At 44.2% G+C, this 21702-nt stretch overlaps 1 protein-coding gene across 2 annotated transcripts in view; it reads left to right on the forward strand.

Moving 5' to 3' along the window:
* The window catches only part of LOC109922315 (Kv channel-interacting protein 1), a 312678-nt gene that overhangs the window by 209296 nt on the left and 81680 nt on the right, over positions 1-21702 (forward strand). For both annotated transcript variants that reach the window (XM_048603828.1, XM_048603827.1), the window contains one exon: positions 17246-17370. In XM_048603828.1, the coding sequence (XP_048459785.1) occupies positions 17269-17370 (102 nt within the window). In that variant the 5' untranslated portion in view covers positions 17246-17268. The remainder of the gene's footprint in view (positions 1-17245; positions 17371-21702) is intronic.

Below are 21702 nucleotides of genomic sequence, written 5' to 3' on the forward strand. Positions count from 1 at the left end.
CCTACCGCATCCCAAAACCAGCCCAGCTCGTCCCCGCCTCCCTAACCTGTTCTTCCTCCCACCTGTCCCCTCCTCCCACCTCAAGCCACACCCCCATTTCCTACCTACTAACCTCATCCCGCCCCCTTGACTTGTCCGTCCTCCCTGGACTGACCTATCTCCTCCCTATCTCCCCACCTACACTCACCTTTACTAGCTCCATCCCCGCCTCTTTGACCTGTCTGTTTCCTCTCCACCTATCTTCTCCTCTATCCATCCTCTATCCACCTCCCCCTCTCTCCCTATTTATTTCAGAAACCCCTTCCCCTCCCCCATTTCTGATGAAGGGTCTAGGCCCGAAACGTCAGCCTTCCTGCTCCTCTGATGCTGCTTGGCCTGCTGTGTTCATCCAGCTCTACACCTTGTTATCTCAGATTTTCCAGCATCTGCAGTTCCTACTATCTCTGTAAAATTATACATTCTGTTTTGTATTCACTGGCTCTTTATGGAGAGTCAAGTGAGCAATTTCTAAACTATTCTAACAACTTTCCCAACCACATTTAAAGATTCAACAATATTAACCCCCAGGTTCTTGACCACACCTCTGGATACACTGTTACCCTGCCGATTAACTTCTGATTATCAAGCTGTACCTTCCAATATGTATCACTTCTCAAATATCCACGTATAGCTATATATCCAGAAACATTCAATAAAACACATTAAAACTTCTATGCCATACTTTAAGACAATCTACTGAGAATATTCAGTCAGGATTAAATATTTATTTTCAGTGAGCTGGTATTTAGAATGTGGCCAATCAGTGTGTTACAAGCTGAGAAATTCATATTTCATATGACTGGATGTGCACGTGTAATGCTGCTACTGGGAGTATCAGTTACAGACTGCTGTAGTGAGCCACAGAACAACCAACCAGACAGGGAGGTTCAACAGCTTCCCAACACAAGAGCTGCCGAGGTTGCTGAATTGTAGCTTTGAAGCATTTTAACAAGAGTGGAAGCAAATAAAAAGAGAGATAAAGAGAGAGAGGAACAGACAAGTAGAGAGAGACCCATTGAGATAAGCAGGTGTGCAAAGATTTAAGGTGGAGAGACACAGAGGTAGGGAGTGAGAGGTAGAGGGACAGAGCTGGCCAGAAAGAGGGACTCAGACCAAGAGAAAGAGTGAGAAATAGGCAGAGAGAAAGCAACATATACAGAATGGAAGAGAGAGAGAGACAAGCAATGGAGAAAGGGAGAGAGGTAGATTAAGAGACAACAACACAGAGAAAGGGAAAGGGAAAGAGATAGACTTAGAGGCATAGAGAGAGGAAGAGAGAACAAGAAATAGAAATCCTGTGAGTGGGCAGACAGCGCAGAGAGTGAGAGGTGGAGGCACAGAGATAGAAAGTGAGAGAAACAGAAAGTAAGAGATAAACTGAAGGAGACAGAGACAGAGAAAGATACGGACAGAGTGTGGGATAGGATACAGTGAAAGAGAGGGTGTGGAAGCAAGGTAGAAAGAGAACATGTGAAAGTGGGGAGGTAGTAAGAATAGTTATAGTGATTTAGAGAAAGGATGATGTAAGTCGGAAGAGGTCGGTGGGATTATGTTCAGCCGTTTGTCATGAAGGGGAAGGAGTGCCTCCCAGCAAAGTACTTGGAACAATGCTGAATATCAAAGGCGAGTCAGAAGGGCTGCAGACTCTGGGGATTGTGATTGTAGTGTGTACATCACTGAAACTTCTCCACTTTCTTGGACTCATTGATTTCTCTGACAGTAAGTGAGACTCCCACATTCTCCTTTGCTTTGCTCAGTCCTTATTTTGCCATGTGTTTAACCATTTAAGGCATGATAGTTTTAGCACAACTAAAACTCCAGCAGTTTTATTTTCCTGTAAGATGTTTCCAAGCTTGGTCTCAGCTCTGTGAAGGGGCTGTAGCCCTGGATGTTGAGAGTATCTCGGTCTGCACTCGATGTTGGGACTCCTGTGTCTGCTCACAATTCTCCCAAACTCCATGGAGAGACCAGCGTAGCTTTTCATTTTCAACAATGAGTTTAAATAAAACAAAATACAGCAGCTTCATGAAGTTGGGACAGATTTATCCTGTGTCAGCAACAGCAAATAACTGGAGCAAAGAAATCCTTGTGGAGCTTGTGGAGAATCGGGGCAGGACAGTGCAGAATTCTGATGGTCAGAACAAGGTAAAGTTATAGACTGGGAGGGAGCAGAGAGGTCTCAATATTGACAGGAAGTGAGAAAGGGAGTAGGGTAGTTGAAAACCTTAGGAGTGTGGGGGTATCATTGTTATCAACATCAGAACTTTTTTATCATCATCATGTCTGCTTCAATGCCCTGCATAGTCCTGGGACCTGGGGAGATCAAGCAGAGTGGGGCTGGGAGATCTGATCACAACAATTAGGAAGGAGAAGCTAGAGATTGGTGGTGGGGTTGGATTTAGGGAGTTCGAGTTGGAGGATGGGATAATGTCATCAAACTTGGCAGAAAAGAGAGAAGCTGCAGCTGGGAGAAGCAAAGCTAAAGGTTTCTTTGTGGGGATGGCAGGGTACACCTGGAGGCATATACCTGGTGGGATATGTTCGAATCTGTATACTTGACACTGTATACATGTGGCATATACCCAGGGTTGCATACATGAGAAATATACCGGGAGAATTATACCTGGGGCCATATACATGAGGATGTATACCTGGGGGGATTTACCTAGGGAGATATACCTGGGTCCGCAAACCTGGGGCATACACCTGGGGTTGCATGTCAGGGACTGTAAAGCTAGGAGTATATATCTGGGACTGTAAAGCTAGGAGTATATATCTGGGTGGACTGTATACCTGTCTGAATATAGCTTGGAGCATACACCTTGGGGCAGAGGCTTGAGGCTGTATACCCAACACTATGTACTTGGAGGCTTATAACTGCACTTATATGCCTGGAGGTACATACCTCGGGCTGCATACCTGTCTTGGACAGGTCCCTAGCAGGCCACAGATTCCTGTAAAAACAGCAGTCCAAAGGAGGTTGGGCCCCTTTCCGATTTTTAGTTTAGCATGCTCCCAGGATAATAGAATCTCAAATTTCAAATCACATGCAAACCAGACTGAGTGGCATTGTAATCCTGAACACGATGTGAGCACTTTGCAACTTAAAAGTTATTTTCATTCTTACCCCTGCCCCTTCACCTTCCCCACAGCCCCTACCCCCAACTCTTCACCTTACCCAAAGACCCATAGCCCCTGCACCCTGACCTTTCACCTTAACCATAGGCCCATAACCCTGCACCCTGCGCCTGCCCCTTCACCTTACCCGCATGCCCATAGTCCCTGCACCCTGCCTCTTCAATTTACTCACAGATCCACACCTGCTGCACCCTCACCCCTAATGCTTCACCTTACCAATAGCAAACTTCCCCCAGCCCTTCCGCTTCACCTGACACACACCACCCTGCCCCTTGCCCCTTCATCTTACCCACAGCACCCCGCCACTAACCCCTGCCCCTTAACTGTACCCACAGCCCCTGCCCCTTGACCTTCCCCACATCACCCTGACCCCTGCCCCTAACTCCCCAACACCCTCACCCAGGGATGCCAACTCTGGTTGCATTCATTCCTGGAAATTCCCATATGATCCCCCATCTCTCCTTCCCATAGATTGGAACGACCTCGTATTCCCATCAGCAACATTCACAAAATCACAGAAGAATTCAGAGAAAATGTGAAAAAGAAGCTTGTTTTAAAACCTGGGGTTTTTGCGCCTCAGAAATCAGTGAGTACCGTCTCCTGTTCCGAGAGAGTCCAGTGAACTCTGGCAGCCTCATCTTCTTTTAAATTCATTTGTGGGATGTAGGCATCACTGGCTGGCCATCATTTATTGCTTATCCCTAGTTGCCCTTGCAGAGAGCGATTGGTACAACTGAATGGCTTGCATTTCAGAGGGCAGTTGAGAGTCAACTACGTTGCTGCGTGTCTGGAATCACATGTTAGGTCAGACCAGGTGAGGATGGCAGATTTCCTTCTCTGAAGGACATTTGAGATCTAGATGGGTTTTTCTGAAAATCAACAATAGTTTCATGGTTGTCAGATTCTTAATTACAGTTTTTTTTCATGCAGTGGTGGGATTTGAACCCGGGTCCCCGGGGCAATAGCTGAATTTATGGATTAATAGTCCAGCAATAATACCACTTGGCTATCACCTACCGTGCCATTTTCTGTCACCCCCTTACCACTTCCCACAGTCCTAGACTCTCCTCACCCCCACCCCAGCCTGAGCACTCCACCTCACCCCTGATTCCATGCTTCTAAACTTTGACTCCACTATCCATCCCACAGACTTCCACACACTCCTAAGCACCCACTCTCACCACACAACAGACTGTCCCTGACAGCAGGCATGAAGCCACTGTAAATAGGACTTACTCAGGGATAACTGAAGTAGACTGAATTAAAAATATCAGTGGTGTGCGATGGTGTGCTCTATGTGTAAGTGCGATGTGTGCACTCAATCAAACTGACAGCAGAAAGAATGTGAGCAATGAGGAGAGCTCAGTACCATCCACACTGAGCAGCTATTAGTGCAAGATTCCAAAAAAAACCTCGAGTACATCATATTTCTCAATGAGGTACGTAATTACAGTGTGACGATGATGGATTAATAGCAGCCACTGGATGGGGTGTGCTCCCCACAAGCTGCAACTGAGCCTTTCCAGTTCCCACTTGTGTACAGGGATCCATTAGAAAGGGTCTGCACCAGACTGTATATATGACTGGCCCCCAGCACCTCCCATTCATCTAGCTTCAGCAGGAAGGGAGACAACGTAGGGCATTAACTATATCTGAAGGTCTGTGCTGAGGGAGTGCTGCACTATCGAAGGATCAGTACTGAAGAGGTGCTTGCACTGTCAGAGGGTCAGTACTGAGAGAATGCTGCTCTGTGGGGGGGACTGTAATAAGGAGATGTTGCACTGTCAGAGTCAGTACTGCGGGAGTGCTGCAGTGTCATAGGGTTAGTACTGAGGGAGTGCTGCACTACTGGTGAGTTAAACCGAATGTGGGTGAATTCTGCCTTTGCAGAGGGAGAGCGAAATCAGTTGCATTCAGCAGTGAGTTTTCTGCTGCTGTTTGAAGTGTTGCAATTTTCGAAAGCGAGTAAGGACCAGGTTGATTTGTAATGAATTCCAAAGTGTTCTTTCAAAGTGGATAATGTGATAGCCAGAGATAGTAAGAACTGCCGATGCTGGAGTCTGAGATAACACAGGGTGGAGCTGGAGGATCACAGCAAGCCAGGCAGCATCAGAGGAGCAGGAAAGCTGACATTTCAGGTCGGGACCCTTCTTCAAAAATAGCCATGTTGGCACTGCAAGATCCCAGAAAATAAGTGGTGAAATGAATGGACAATTATTTTGGGAGATGAGATTGAGTGAAAGGTATGTCCAGTAGATTGGAAAAAAGGTCACTGTTCCTCAAAACATTTTGTGGCATTAACATGGATCACAGCACCAGACAGACTGGGGGCTAGTTTAAGTTGGCACCAGACTGACTGGGGGTTGGTTTAAGACTGCACCAGGCTGACTGATGCCTTGTTTGAAACTCCACCAGTCTGAGTGGGGTCTGTTTAAGACTGCACATGACTAAGTGGGGTTCTGGGTCCTAGTATAACACTGCACCAGGGTGAATGGACCTGATTTAGCAATGCACCATACTGTGGTCTCAGTTTAACACCACATTAGACTGACTGGGGTCTGATTTAATACTATACCAGATTGACTGGGATCTGGTTTAACACTGTACTGGACTGACTGGGACCTGGTTGAACGCTGCAACAGTCTGAGTGACGCCTGGATTAACACTTCGCCAGAGTGACTGAGGCTTAGTTTAACACTGCACCAAGCTGACTGGGGTCTGGTTTAGCACTGCAACAGATTGACTGGATTCTCAATTTAACACGATGCCACATTGACTGGGTGCTGGTTTAACACTGCACCAGTCTGACTGGAGTCTTAGTTTAATCATGTGCCAGACTGACTCAGATTTTATTTAACAGTACACCACAGTGATTTTTTTTTTGTTTTATCACTGCACCAGACTTACTGGAATCTAGCATCAGACTTGTGTCTGATTTAATATAGCAACAAGCTGAATGGGGATTTGGATGAACACTGAAACAAATGGACCTAGGCCTGGCTTAACATTGCACCAGACTGACTGGGTACAAGTTTAACACTGCACTAGGCTGACTAGTGTTTCAGTTTAACACTGCACCACACTCACTGGGTCTGGTTTAACACAGCACCAGAGTGTCGGAGGCCAAGATTAACAGTGCATCAGATGAACTGGGACCTATTTTAACACAACACCTGACCATCTGGTTTATCACAGCACCAGGTTGACTGGGACTTGGTTTAATACAGCACTGGACTAACAGGGTTGTCAGTTTAACTCTGCACCAGACTGACTTGGTTTAGGTTTAACACTGCATCACACTGACAGGGGTTTTGATTAACACTGCACCAGACTGACTGGGGTATCAGTTCAACACTGCAACATACTCACTGGCTCCTGGTATAACACTGCACCAGCATGACAGGTTCTGTTTGACCATTTTGCCAGATTTACAAGGGTCTGGTTTAACACTGCACCAGATGAACTGGGGTCTGTTTTAACGGACCGCGGACTGACTGAAGTCTGGTTTCACATTGCACCAGAGTGACTGAGGCCTTTTTTTGGCACTGCACCAGACTGACTGGGATCTCGTTTAAAACTGACTGAGCTATCAGATTAACAATGTGCCATAGTGAGTAACCTGGGTTAACATTGCACTAGGGTGAATGGGATCTAGTTTAACACTGCATCTGACTGACTGTGATCTAAGTTCAACAATGCAGCAGACCGACTGGAATATCACTTTAGCACTGTACCAGACTGACTGGATCCTGGCTTAAAGCTGCAGCAGGGTGAATGGGACCTGGTTTTACAATGCACCAGACTGACTGTGGTCTCAGTTCAGCACTGCATCAGACTGACTGGAATCTGGACCAACACTGCACCAGACTCCTGTAGTCTCAGTTCAATGCTGCACTAGATTGAATGAGGATCTGGTTTAACACTGCACCTGTCTGACTGGGGTATTAATTTAACACTGCCTCATCCTGACTGGCCAGGAGACTGAAAAAGATTGCTGTTCCTCAATACATTTTGTGGCATTATCAAGGATCATTGCCAGATAAACTGAGATCTGTTTTAACACTGCACCAGACTGACTGCTGTTTCACTTAACACTGCACCAGACTGACTGGGGTCTCAGGTTTACACTGCAACAGGCTGAGGGGAGCCTTTTATATTATTGCAACAGACTGACAGAGGTCTGGTTTAACACTGCACCAGATTGACTGGGGTTTATTTTAAAACTACACCAGACAGACTTGGCTCTGGTTTAACACTGCACCAGACTGCCCACAATTTCTTTTAACATTGCACCAGACTGACTGGTGCCTGGTTTGATACTACAAATGACTGAGTGAGGCCTGGGGTATTACTTCACCAGAATGAATGGGGCCTGGTTTAATCCTGCACTGGACTGACGTGTTTCTCAGTTTAACAATGCACCATTCAGACTGGGCCTTTGTTTTACACGTCACCAGACTGACTGGGGCCTCAGCTTTACACTGCACCAGACTGACTGGTTTCTGTTTTACCACTTCACCAGGCTCACTGGTGTCTTGATCTAAAACTGGTACCAAAATCCCCTAGGTGTTGTTTGACATTTCATCAGACTGAAAAGGGGCTGTAAGATTGCATCAGACGGGCTGGGCTCTGTTTATTACTACAGCAAACTAACTGGGAACTGGTTTAACACTGTGGCAGAGCGACAGGGGTCTTATTTAACACGACACCAGACTTACTTGTGTCTGCTTAACACTGCACCAGGGTGAGTAGGGCCTAGTTTAACATTGCACCCGTCTGACTCAGCGTAACACTACACCAGACAGACTGGGATCTGTTTCAACATAACACCAGACTGGCTGGAGTGTGGTTTAATGCTGCACCAAACAGACTGGGGCCTGGCTGAACACTGCACCAGATTCAATTGGGTCTGGCTTAACACTGGACTAGTCTGACTGGGGGCACATTTTAATGCTGTGCTGTACTGACTAGGGTCTGGTTTAACACACCAGACTGATTAGCTTCTGTTTTACCAGTCCACCAAGCTCACTGGTGTCATGGTCTAACCCTAGTACAAGACTCACCGAGGCCTTGTTTGACACTGCACCAGACTGAAAGTGGGCTTATAACATTACACTAGACAGACTGAGCCCTGTTTAATATTACAACAAACTAGTTGGGACCTGGTTTAACACAGCGGCAGACAGACAAAGGGTCTTATTTAACATGACACCATACTGACTTATGTCTGTTTAACACTACACCAGAGTGAGTAGGGCCTGGTATAACATTGCACCGGACTGACTATTGTCTCAGTGTAATACTGCACCAGACAGACTGGGATCTGTTTCAACATAACACCAGACTGACTGGAGTGTGGTTTAATGCTGCACCAAACAGACTGGGGCCTGGTTGAACACTGCACCAGATTCAATTGGGTCTGACTTAACATTGGACTAATCTGACACTATACCATACTGACTGGGGACACAGACTGACTGGTGTCTCTGTTTAACACTCTTCTAATCAGCCTGGGGTCTGATTTAACACTGCACCAGACTGATTTTTGCTGGATTAACACTGAACCAGATGGACTGAGGTCATGTTTGACACTGCACCAAACTGAATGTGGTCCAATTAAAACTGCACCTGTTTGACAAATGTCACAGTTTGACACTGCAAAGACAGAGTCGGGTATGGTTGAACACTACACCAGACTCACTGGGTTCTGTTTCAAGTGACTGCTACCAAGTGACTGCGGCCTGCTTGAACACTACACCAGGCTGATTGAGGTCTCAGTTTAGAATTAGAAGTAGAAAAATAGGTCTATTGTCACGTATACTCAAGTTACAAAAGAACAGGAGTACAGTGAAAAGTGTACAATGTCACCAACACAAAAGTACAGAAAATAGAGAAAATAAAGATAAAAAATGTTACACTACAGTACAGATATACATAGAATATGTTAGAGAAACAAGAAATAAAGCTAAAAGATAGACATTACAGTCTTTCTATAAGGACTTCCACGTGGTCAGACCAGGCTCCACCAGTTCCCAACCAGTAGCCATTTTCACTCCGGGCTCGCCAGCCGCCGTCCCCACTCCACTCCCGGCCGCTGGATTCCCCTGCTCGTCCCCAGGCCGCTGGATGCCCCTGCTCAGACTCAGGCCACTGGCAGATGAGGAAAAAGACAGAAAAGATAAAAAAAAATGAGAGAGAGAATAAAAAAGAGGGGATAAAAAATGAACAGAGGGTGCGGACAAGCTCTGGCTGAAGTGTCCTACTCTACTACCATCTTGCTTAATTCCTCTGCCGCCATCTTGTTTAACACGTCACCAATATGACTGGCTTGTCTTAACTCTTGCTCCAGACTGATTTCTGCCTGTATTAACACTGATCCAGTCTAACCAATGTCATGTTTGACACTGTATCAAGCTGAATGGGGTTTGGACAAATGTGCGCCAGTTTCTCAAGGGTCAAAGTGTAACATTGAAAAGACAGATTGGGGTTTGGTTTAACACTGCACTAGACTGCCTAGGGCCTGTTCTAATATTGCACTAGACTGACTGGTGTTTCAGTTTAACACTGCAGCAGACTGTCTGGCTTCTGTTTCAATACTGCAACAGACTGATTGAGGTCTGGTTTATCACTACATCAGACCGGCTGGGCCCTGGTTTAACACATGTGTCAACTGACTGTAGCCTGCTTGAACACTGCACCAGATGACTGGCTTCTCAGCTTAACACTACACCAACCTGCCTGGGATCTATTTTAACACGGCACCAGACTGACTTGTGCCTTTATTGACACTGCACCAGACTAATCAAGGTTATGTTTGACATTGAACCAAACTGAATGGGGTGTGGTTAATACTAGTGTGACAAGGGTGATAATTTAACACTGCAAAGACAGACTGGGCTGTGGATTAGCACTTCACCAAACATACTGATCTATTCTAATAATGCACCAGACTGGCTGGGATCTTGCTTAGCATTGCACCAAACTGGCTGCAGCTTGATTTAACCCTGCACAGGACAAAGAATGAGTGTGTGAATAATCTAGAAAAATTCAATATATTGAAGGAGGACGTTTTGAGTCTCCTAAATTGCATTAAGGTAGACAAGTCGCCAGGACCAGATGGGATCTATTCCAGGTTAATGCGAGAGGCAAGGGAAGAAATAGCTGGGGCATTAGCACATATCTTCACATCCTCTTTGACCACAGGCGAAGTTCCAGAGGACTGGAGATTAACCATTGTTGTTCCCTTGTTTAGGAAAGGAAGCAGGGATAATCCAACAAATTATAGACTGATGACCCTGACGTCTGTGGTGGGGAGGCTCTTGGAGAAGATACTGAAGGACAAGATAATAGCTAGTTAGTGACAGGCAGCATGGTTTGTACTGGGAAGGTCATGTCTCACCAACCAGATTGAATTTTATGAAGAGGTGACAAATTGATGAGGGAAGGGCTGTGGATGTATTTATATGAACTTCAGTAAGGCATTTGATAAAGTCCCACATTTGTACAAAAACTAAAATCACATAGAATTTGGGGTGGGCTGGCTAGATGGATACAAAACTGGCTTGGCCATAGAAGACAGAGGGTAGCGGTGGAAGGATGTTTTTCAGAATGGAGACTGATAACTAGTGATGCTCCAGAGGGATCAGTCTTAGGTCCTCTGTTGTTTGTAGTTTATATAAATAATCTGGAGGAAAATGTGGGTGATCTGATTAGCAAGTTTACAGATGACACGAAGATTGGTAGAGTTGCTGATAGTGCCAACCATTGTGAAAGGATACAACAGGATATAGATAGATTGGTGACTTGGGCACAGAAATGGCAGATGGAGTTTCATCCAGACAAATGCGAGGTGATGCATTTTGGAGGATCAAATTTAGGTGTGAATTATACTTTAAATGGCAGAACCCTTAGAAACATTAACATTCAGATGGATCTGGGCGTGCAGGTCCACAGATTCCCTAAAAGTTGCAACACAGGTGGCCGAAGTGATTAAGAAGGCATATGGCATGCTTGCCTTCATCGCCAGGGGCGTGGAGTACAACATTTGGCGAAACATGTTGCAGCTTTATAAAACCCTTGTTAGGCCGCATTTTGGAGTATTGTGTGCAGTTTTGTTCACCACACTACCAAAAGAGTGTGGAAGCTTTGGAGAGTGTGCAGAGAAGGTTCACCAGGATATTGCCTGGTCTGAAGGGCTTTGGCTATGAGGAAATGTTAAAAAGACTAGGATTGTTTTCACTAGAAAGATGGCAGCTGAGAGGAGACCTGATAGAGGTCTACAAAATTATGAGAGGCATAAATAGGGTAATAGCCAGAGGCTTTTTACCAGGTTTGAAATTTCAATTACAAGAGGGTACAGTTCAAGGTGAGAGGGGGCAAGTTTAAGGGAGATGTGTGAGGGAAGTGTCTCACGCAGAGAGTGGTAGGAACCTGGAATGCATTTCCTGAAGAGGCAACATTTAAGAGGCATCTGGACGGTTGCATGAATGGAATTGGTATGGAGGCAAATGGACCAAATAAAGACAGAAGGTTTGTTTTTTAGATTAGTTAGGGCATAATGATCGGCACAGGCTTAGAGGGCCGAACGGCCTGTTCCTGTGTTGTACTTCTGTTTGTTTTTTGTTTTTAAGACTGATTGCAGTCTGTTTTAACAGTGCACAAGACCGACTGCAGCCTCATTTAACACTGCACAAGACTGACCGAAGCCTGTTTTAACACTGCAGAAGACTGACCGAAGCCTGTTTTAACACTGCACAAGACTGACTGCAGCCTGTTTTAATACTGCACAAGACTGACTGCAGCCTGATTTAACACTGCACAAGACTGACTGCAGTCTATTTTAACACTGCACAAGACTGACTGCAGCCTGATTTAACACTGCGCAAGACTGACTGTGGCCTGGTTTAACATTATACCAGACTGACTGCAGCCTGATTTGACACTGTACCAGACCAGCTGCAGCCTGATTTAACACTGTGCAAGACTGACTGTGGCCTGGTTTAACATTATACCAGACTGACTGCAGCCTGATTTGACACAGTACCAGACCAGCTGCAGCCTGATTTAACACTGCGCAAGACTGACTGTGGCCTGGTTTAACATTATACCAGACTGACTGCAGCCTGATTTGACACTGTACCAGACCAGCTGCAGCCTGATTTAACACTGCACAAAACTGACTGTGGCCTGGTTTAACACTGTACGAGACTGACTGGGGCCTGATTTAACCCTGTACCAGACTGACTGGGGCCTCATTTAACACTGTACCAAAATGGCTGCAGCCTTATTTAACACTGCACAAGACTGACTGTGGCCTCGTTTAACACTGTACCAGACTGGCTGTAGCCTGATTTAACACTGTACCAGACTGACCTGGTTCATAATTTAACACTACACCAGAGTGAATAGCGATAACACAGTGTGGAGCTGGAGGACCACAGCAGGTCAGGCATCATCAGAGGAGCAGGAAAGTTGACGTTTCGGGTCGGGACCCTTCTTCAGAAAGGACCCTTCTTTCTGAAGAAGGATCCGGACCCAAAACGTCAACTTTCCTGCTCCTCTGATGCTGCCTGGTCTCCTGTGTTCCTCCAGCTCCACACTTTGTTATCTCTGACTCCAGTGTCTGCAGTTCTTACTACCTCTGACCAGAGTGAATGGTGCCTGGTTTAACACTGTACCAGACTGACTGAGGTCTCAGTTTAACTGGGATCTGGTTTAACACTTAACCAGACTTGCTGGGATCTAGTTTAATACTACAACAAACTGACTGAGGCCTGGATTAATACTGCACCAGACAAACTGGGATCTGCTTTAACATTGCACCAGACAGACTGAAGTCATATTTAACATGATACCAGACTGAGTGTGGCTTAGTTTAATATTGCACAGTACTGATTGGAGCTTGGGGCAGCGACTGAGTGGGGTCTCAGTTTAATACTGCACCAGACTGGGGACATTATCAACATGACACTAGACTGACTGGAGTGTGGTTCAATACTGCAGCAGATATAATTGGGCCTGTTTCAACACTGCAGCAAATTGACTGAGCCTAGTTTAACACCACAGCACACTGACTGGGGCTTGAGTTAACGCCTGTGTAAGACTGAGTCTGGCCTGCTTGAACACCACACCATACTGACTGGTTTCCCAGCTTAACACTGCGCCAATGTGATTGGCTTCTCAGCTTAACAGTGCACAGCTTGCCTAGGTAACACGATGTGGAGCTGGATGAACACAGCAGGCCAGGCAGCATCAGAGGAGCAGGAAAGTTGATGTTTCAGGCCAGGACCCATTTTCTGAAGAAGGGTCCTGACCCATAACGTCAACTTTCCTTACCCTGATGCTGCTTGGCCTGCTGTGTTCCTCCAGCTCTAGACTGTGTTATCTCAGACTCCAGCACCTGCAGTTCAGACTGTCTCTGACCAGCTTGCCTGGGGTCTGTTTTCATACTATATCAGACTGACTGAACCTACTTTAAAACTCCACCAGAGTGACAGGGACCTCAGTGTAACACTGCACCAGACTGACTGGGCCTACTTTAACACTCCACCAGAGTGACTGTGGCCTGGTTTAACATTGTACCAGACTGACTGCAGCCTGATTTGACACTGTACCAGACCAGCTACAGCCTGATTTAACACTGCACAAAACTGACTGTGGCCTGGTTTAACACTGTTCTAGACTGACTGGGGCCTGATTTAACCCTATACCAGACTGGCTCGTGTCTACTTTAGCACTGCATCAGACTGATTGGGGTGTCAGTTTAACACTGTACCAGACTAACTGGAGCCTTGTTTAACCAGATTGACTGAGAACCGGTTTAACACTGTGCCTAAGAGATGACACCTCCATCAAGGTAGCTGTTCATCAGTAAGATCATTAGCTCATACAAATCAGCAGCAGCAGAAGGTCATTGGGCCTATCGAGCATGTTGTTTTGTTCTATACGATCATAAATGATTTTGATCGGTTTCAACTGCACTTTCCTGTCTGACCCCCTAATCCTTGACTCCCTGATTAAAACACTGTCTAACTCAGCCTTCAATTTAGTCAATGACACAGCCTCCATCGCTGTCTGGGGAAGAGAATTCCAAAGACCTGAGATAAGAAAATTTTCTTCACCCCCCGAGAGCCTTTATTTGCCCTCCACTTGCAGCCTGGGTGGGTCCCTGTCTCTCGGGGTTTTTATACGCATTTACTGAGCTGACAATGTGCTGCATGTCTCTAGGTTAATTATTATTAATCATTATGATTAATCATATTAATCTTATTATTAATCGATTTTTAAATTTACTTACCTCAATATAAATATGCTTGTTCCTCGACTGAGTGGCCACACAAAATATCAACAGTTGAATAAGTTACAAGTCAATTTCTCCTCAAATGCCACGATATACTGCAATGTCCAAGTAGTCAGTTGAGGGTGCGAGTGAGATGGCTCAGTGTAGGTAAGTTTTATTTAAGGCAAAGTTATTTAAGTGATTTAAGCAATAAATAAAGTATAACAATGATGTGTATGCCCCCTGCATTACATTTCTTTATTTAGTGTATGTTTTCACATTGATTATGCAGATCTCTTGATTATCCAAAATATTTGCTCAATTACAGTCATAGAGTCAGACAGCACAGAAACAGACCATTCAGTCCAACCAATCCTTGCTGAACATAATCACAAACAAAACTAGTTGCTTGCCTGCTTCTGGCCCATATCCCTCCAATCCTTTCCTATACATATATCCATCCAAATGTCTTTTAAATGTTGTAATTGTACCTGCAGCCACCACTTCATCAGGAAGTTGATTCCACACACGAACCACCCTCTGTGTAAAAAAATTGCCTCTTATGTCTTTTTTAAATTTCTCTCCTCTCAGCTTTAAAATGTGCCACCTAGTTTTGAAATTCCCCATTTTAGGGAAAAGACAACTACCATCAGCTCTATCTATACCTCTCATTATTTTATAAACCTCTATCAGATCACCTGTCAACCTCCTATGCTCCAGTGAAAAAAGTCCCAGCCTATCCAGCCTTTCCTTATAACTCAAACCTTCCATACCTGGCAACATTCTAGTAAATCTCTTCTGAACCCTCTCCAGCTTGATAATATCCTTTCAATAACTGGGCGATCAGAACTGGACATAGTATTCCAGAAGTGGCCTCGCCAATGTTCTGTACAACCTCAATGTAATGTCCCAACTCCTATACTCAAAGGACTGAGTAACGAAGGCAAGTGTGCCAAATGCCTTTTTAACCATCCTGTCTGTATGTGACGCAAAATTTAAAGAATTATGTACCTGCACCCCTAGGTCCTGGTCCTATACGTGCCCGATAATAAAAATTTTGCTGTATTTGGAAAATCAAATATGCCATTCCTTTTCTGCAGTCAGTCCTTTTGCACTGCTGTGTCCAAAATAATCACAAAATAGATATCAGGCAGCAGATCACCTTTCTGCTGAAGCTCTCAGTTGTTACGTCTTAGTTACGTCTAGACTTAACTCCTCCAACACACTCTGGTCCGCATCCCATCTACCATTCTCCATGAATGTCGCTCATCCAAATCTGCGGTGCCTGTGTCTTAACATGTAGGAAGCCCCATTCCCATATTTAATATGCTTGACGGCTCTCAGTTAAGCTTTGTCCTAAATTTTGAAATTCTCATCCTTGCTTTAAGATATCTCCATGGCCATGCCCCTCCCTATCTCTGTAATCTCTATTCGTGGAACCCTCTGAGATCTCCATGCTCCTCCAATTTTAGCCTCCTGCATACCCCCAACTCTACCACCCGCTCAATCATCCCAACTCGTATCTTTCCAACATTGAAGACCCTGTCTAGGCACTAAGCTCTGCAACTCCATCCCAAAACTCTTTGCTCCTCTCCCCTTTGGAGGATCCTTAAAACATATCTGTCCCTTGACCTTATGTTACTCTGTTTCAGATGATTAATAGCGAGAATGTGAAGTGTCTCAGAATGTTCTGCCACTTTGAAGATGTGACATCAACACAAAGTATTAGATAAAGTTTGGGCAGCCAGAGGTAAATTATCCAATATTCCAGACAGCAGAATGAGGAACAGTTGGTGAGCTGAATCAATTTATTGAGCTGGATCTGCATTGACCTCTTCACTCTTTATTTATTCAAGCTCATGAACAAAGTAGTTTTAGCTCTGTAATCAGTAATAAATATATCCATCGGAATGCTAACATTGACTTCCAGTGACTACAGATGTATAGAAATATCACATCTATCATTGTATCAAAATGATCGAACTATGCAGCAAGCAATGTTTCTAATCTGTATGCCTATGAGCTAACACAGAAAAAAGCTGTTTTGAAAGGAGTGCTGAGGTGCAGTGATGTCAGTGAGAGAGAGAAGTGTTTAATTATAATGCATATATATCAGGGTTAGGAACAGTGATCAGTGAAGCTGCAGAGAGCAAGAGGCATTCTTTAACACGTCAGTCATCTCTCTCTTAGTGGAGGATAAAAATTAATAAATATAACCTGGGAAAGTCAAATTCCAAATCAGGATAAGCAAAGCCATCCCCGTGCATAGTGAGAAGAGGAGAAATGTCTTCACCCACAGAGTGGTGAGCTCGTGGAATTTTCTGCATGGAGAGTGGTTGAGGCTCAGCTATTGAATGTTTTCAAGAAGGAGCTGGTGTAAAGCTTTTACAACTAAAAGGTTAAAATGGCATGGAGAAGAAAATGGAAATAGGGCTTTGAATTGGATGATCAACCAGGATCATATTGAATGGAGGATCTGGCTCAAAGGGCCAAATGGCCTACACCTACTCCTATTTTCTGTGTCTCTAAGACAGGTCTGCAAGTCAGGAGACAGTGAAAACACTGATAATAGGAACATAGTCCAAGTTTGGGAACTATGTGATGGAGCCATTTGTACAGGGTGTGTGATGGGATATGTATCTGTTTCCTGCCTTCATTGGTACCATGCATTAGACAAGGTCTGTTGAATGTACATGTGAGATGTACGATCTTGGCTGAGAGCTATTGTCCCTCTGAAGCACTGCTATTTTCATTTCTCTGACGTTCTCTGGCTGTGCTTTCTTTTTACAGATAAGGTTGAAGATGAGCTGGAAATGACCACAGTTTGCCATCGGCCTGAGGGCTTACGACAACTACAGGCCCAGACCAACTTCAGCAAGCGAGAGCTTCAGGTGCTCTACAGGGGCTTTAAGAACGTAAGATTTTGTCTTTCTGTCTCATTCACACATTCTCCCTGAGTTAATTCCTAGGAAGTGTGAAAGATAAACTGCATTAGAACTGGAAAGAAACAAAGGTTAATGGGATTAGATGGAATCAGGGAGAATTTAACAGGGCAGAAGTTCTATCAAACATATCTGCAAATAATCATTGGGAAACACTCAGCTATCACTAAATATTATTAATACATAGTGAAAAGAAAGTGCAAAACATTGAATTCTGTGGATAACAACAAATTGAAAACTTGAAAGGGTAATCCATGATGAAAGTGGGGCTAATGAACAGAAAGAGAACTGAATCTGCAGCTGGCGAACAGATAGAGTGAAAGGGATTATGAAAACAAGCCAGCAGATAATATAAATGAAAACAGTGAACATTTTCAGAAGTACAGAGTCATTAAAAGCAAAGTTCAAGTGAATACAGCCACTCAGGGATGAAGGTAAAAATTTAACAGTGCAGAATGGAGCAATAACAGTGTTTGTCAATTTAATGATGCGAGTGATGTACAAGAGGAGTGAATGCAATAATCATTTGTGACAATTGCAGGGAGGTAGTCAGAACAGTACCTGTCAACTTGTACAACTGTCTTCTTTGCTGGAGAGAAAAAGAAACAAGACTGGAGAAAGCAGGGTCTCTGGCTACCATTTCTCAATCCTCCTTAAATACAGATATTGTGACCATGGGACTGAGAGTTGCTGGAGTAGCATCTCTGTTCATAAAGACCAAGAAAGACAAAGCAGCTGAACAAAAAACAAAAAAAATGGAAATACTCAGCAGGCGAGAAATAGTTTCAGGTCTATGAGCTTTCATTAGACCTCAGACCTGAAATTGTTTCTCACTCCGCTCATGCTGCTTGAACTGCTAAGTATTTCCAAAATTTTCTGTTTTTTTCTCATTCAGATTTCCAGCATCTGCAGTGTTTTGCTTTTTGTACCAGTTAGTGTCAGGCCAGTTGCAGGCAAATTCCTAGAATGTATAATTAGACTTGCATTTAGAGAGTATTTCGGAAGGTACAGATTAATTCAGGGTGACCAAATGTATGTGAAAAATGAATGGAGCTTTTTGGTGGAGATGTGGCTAACTGAATGAAAAGGATAGAGTAGAGGTGGTATTTGCAGATATCATGTTGATGGATATTAATAAGGTTGAAATAGCTATAAAGGGCTAACAGTTCACAGTTCCAAGTCAGAAAATGTGGTAACAAGCATCAAGATGGCATCAGACAGGTTGGAGGATTTATGAGGGGCATGGATAGAGTGAATAGCCAAGGTCTTTTTCCTAGAGTGGAAGAGTCCAAAACTAGAGGGCATAGTTTTAAGATAAGAGGGGAAAGATTTAAAAAGGACCCTGAGACACACAGATGATGCGTGCGTAGGATGAGCTGCCAGAGGAAGTGGTGGAGGCAGGTACAATTACAATATTTCAAGGCATCTGGATGTCATATGAATAGGAAGTGTTTAGAGGGATATGGGAAAAATGCTGGCAAATGGGACTAGGTCTGATTGGGATGTCTGCTCGACGCAGACGAGTTGGACCAAAGGATTTGTTTCCGTGCTGTATGCCTGTGACTCTAAATCAGCAGGTGTATGGCAGATCAGATTTAACGCAGAGAAAGAGATACATTTTGGTTGGAAGAATGTGGACAGTCAGAATAAACTGGATGCTGCTGCTTGTAGCTACTCCTCCCATGAGATCAGCCTTCATGTTCATCTGTTTTGTGCCATCTTCACATGTCCACTGTAGCTTATCTGCTTTTGCCCAGGTCACGTCCTTTTCAAGTTCTCTTTGCTCTTGCAATATTAAACTCCTCTTCATTTGTTTTATATTCTGTATGCGGAACCAGTTGGACAGCTCCAGCAAAGAGCACAACCAGAAAGAATGGGCCAAATGGATCATTGTATGATTCAATCATCCAGGCAACATTTGTAAAGGCTGTCTGACAGGAAGCTTGTTAGAAATAATCAAAGCCGAAAAGCAGAGGCAGCTTGGAGAGAACACTGATTGATAGAGAGCAAAGAAGAGCTGCTGTGTGAAATGAAGTAAGGGTGGCAGTGGAGTACATCAGGGAATATGGCATAGTGGTGATACTACTGAGGTTAGTAATCCAGAGCAATGAGTTCAAATTGCAACTTGCAATCCCATTGTAATTGGGAATTTTAAATTTAATCAATTAACAAAGAAGCTAGTCTCAGTGATGGTGACCATGAAACTATCATCTGGTAAAAACCCATCCGGTTCACTATGTCTTTCAGGGAAGGAAATCTGATGTCCTTACCTAATCTAGGCCACCGACTCCAGACACACAGCAATGTGATTGACTCCTAAATACCCTCTGCAGTGGCCTAACAAGCTATTCAGCTGCCTCATACCAAGAGATGACAAGTAAGAATAGAATTGAAACATAACTTATCAAACAGCAGTTGTTCATCAATAACCTACTCACTAACTCTCAGTTTGGATTCTGCCAGAGCCAATCAGATCCTGAACTCATTACAGCCTTGTTCAAACAGGGACAAAATAGCTGAATTCCAGAGGTGAGGTGAGGTCAGAGTGACGTCCCATGACATCAAGGTTGCATTTGACCAAATGTTGTATTGAGCATCCCTAGCAAAACTGCAGTCAATGGGAATCAGTGGGCAAACTCTCGCTGGTTGGAATCTTACCTGGCACACAGGCAGATGGTTGCAGTTGTTGGAAGTCAGTCTTCTCAGCCCTATGACATCTCTGCAGATGTTCCTTAGGGTAGTGTGCTAAGCCCAACCATCAGCTGCTTCATCAATGACCTCTTTCTGTTATAAGGTCAGAATTGGGGATATTTGCTGATGATTGCACAATGTTCAGCACCATTTGCGACTCCTCAGATACTGATATATGTCCAAATGTAGCAAGATCTGGATAGTCTCTAGATTTGGGGTGCCAAGTAACAAGTAATGTGCAGCACAAATACCAAGGAATGACCATCTCCAATAAGGGACAATCTAACCACCATCCCTTGACATTATCAACATCCTGAGAATTACCATTGACCAGCAACTCAGTTGGACTAAGTCTATTAATCCAGTGATTACAAGAGCAGATCAGAGGCTAGGAATACTGCAGCACATAACTCACCTCCTCCCTTCCCAAAGTCTGTCAACCATCTGCAAGGCGCAAGTCAGAGACGTAATGTAATACTCCCTACTTGCCTGAATGAGTGCAGCTCCAACAACACTCACACAAAAGCTCATAGAATCAAAGAGATCTACAGCACAGAAAAAGGCCTTTCAGCCCATCATGTCGGTGCAGGTAAAAACAAATACTGAACTATTCTAATCCCATTTCCAGTCCTTGGCTCCTAGCCTTCTAATCTTGGCATCACAAGTGCACATCTGAATACTTTTTTAATGTTATGGGGGCTTCTGCCTCTACCACCCTTACAGGCAGTGAGTTCCAGATACCCACTCCCCTTCAAGTGAAAAAAATGTTTCCTCACATTTCCTCTAAATCCCCAGTCATTGATTCCTCCATCAAGGAGAACCGTTTCTTCCTGTCTACTCTATCTATGTCCCTCGTAATTTTATACATCTCAGTCATGTCCCCTGTCAATCTTGTGTGCTCTAGAAAAAAACCCAGTCTGTCCAATTCTCTTCGTAACTGAAAATCTCCAGCCCAGGCAACATCCTGGTAAATCTCCTGTGTCCATCTTCAGTGTTATCATATACTTCCTATAATGTGGATTCCAGAACTGCACACAATACTCTAGCTGTGGCCAAACCAGTGTAACCTCCTTGCTCGTAAACTCTGTGCCTCAATTAATAAAGGAAAGACTCCCATTTGCCTTCTCAACCATTTCATCAACTTTTCCTGATACCTGAAGGGACCACGGTAATTGCACACCAAAGTCCCCTGATCCTCAGTGCTTCCTGGGGTCTACAGTGCATTGTGTATTCCTTGCTTTGTTTGTTCTGCCCAAGTGCATCACCTCACATTTATCTGGATTGATCACATAACACCATCCAGGACAAAGCAGTTTAGCACAACATCCACAAGCATCCGTTCTCTCCACCACCATGACAGATTGCGCCATTCACAAGATTATTACTCCTTAAAGGGATAGCACCCTGGAAATCATGCCCCAATATTGCTGGAGTCACCATAAAACATAGAATTTTTAAACAGTACATAAAGATTCCCCAATTTATCTGACTTTCAGACCTGTGTTGACAGAAAGCATGGACTAGGTTTCTGTACTGAGCTATTTATTATTTTAAAAAACTCCTGCTATAGGAAAATAATTATGAACAGTCAACATATAACTCTATGATTAAAAC

The sequence above is a fragment of the Rhincodon typus genome, chromosome 12, assembly GCF_021869965.1.
Source record: "Rhincodon typus isolate 14 chromosome 12, sRhiTyp1.1, whole genome shotgun sequence".
Taxonomy (NCBI): Eukaryota; Metazoa; Chordata; class Chondrichthyes; order Orectolobiformes; family Rhincodontidae; genus Rhincodon; species Rhincodon typus.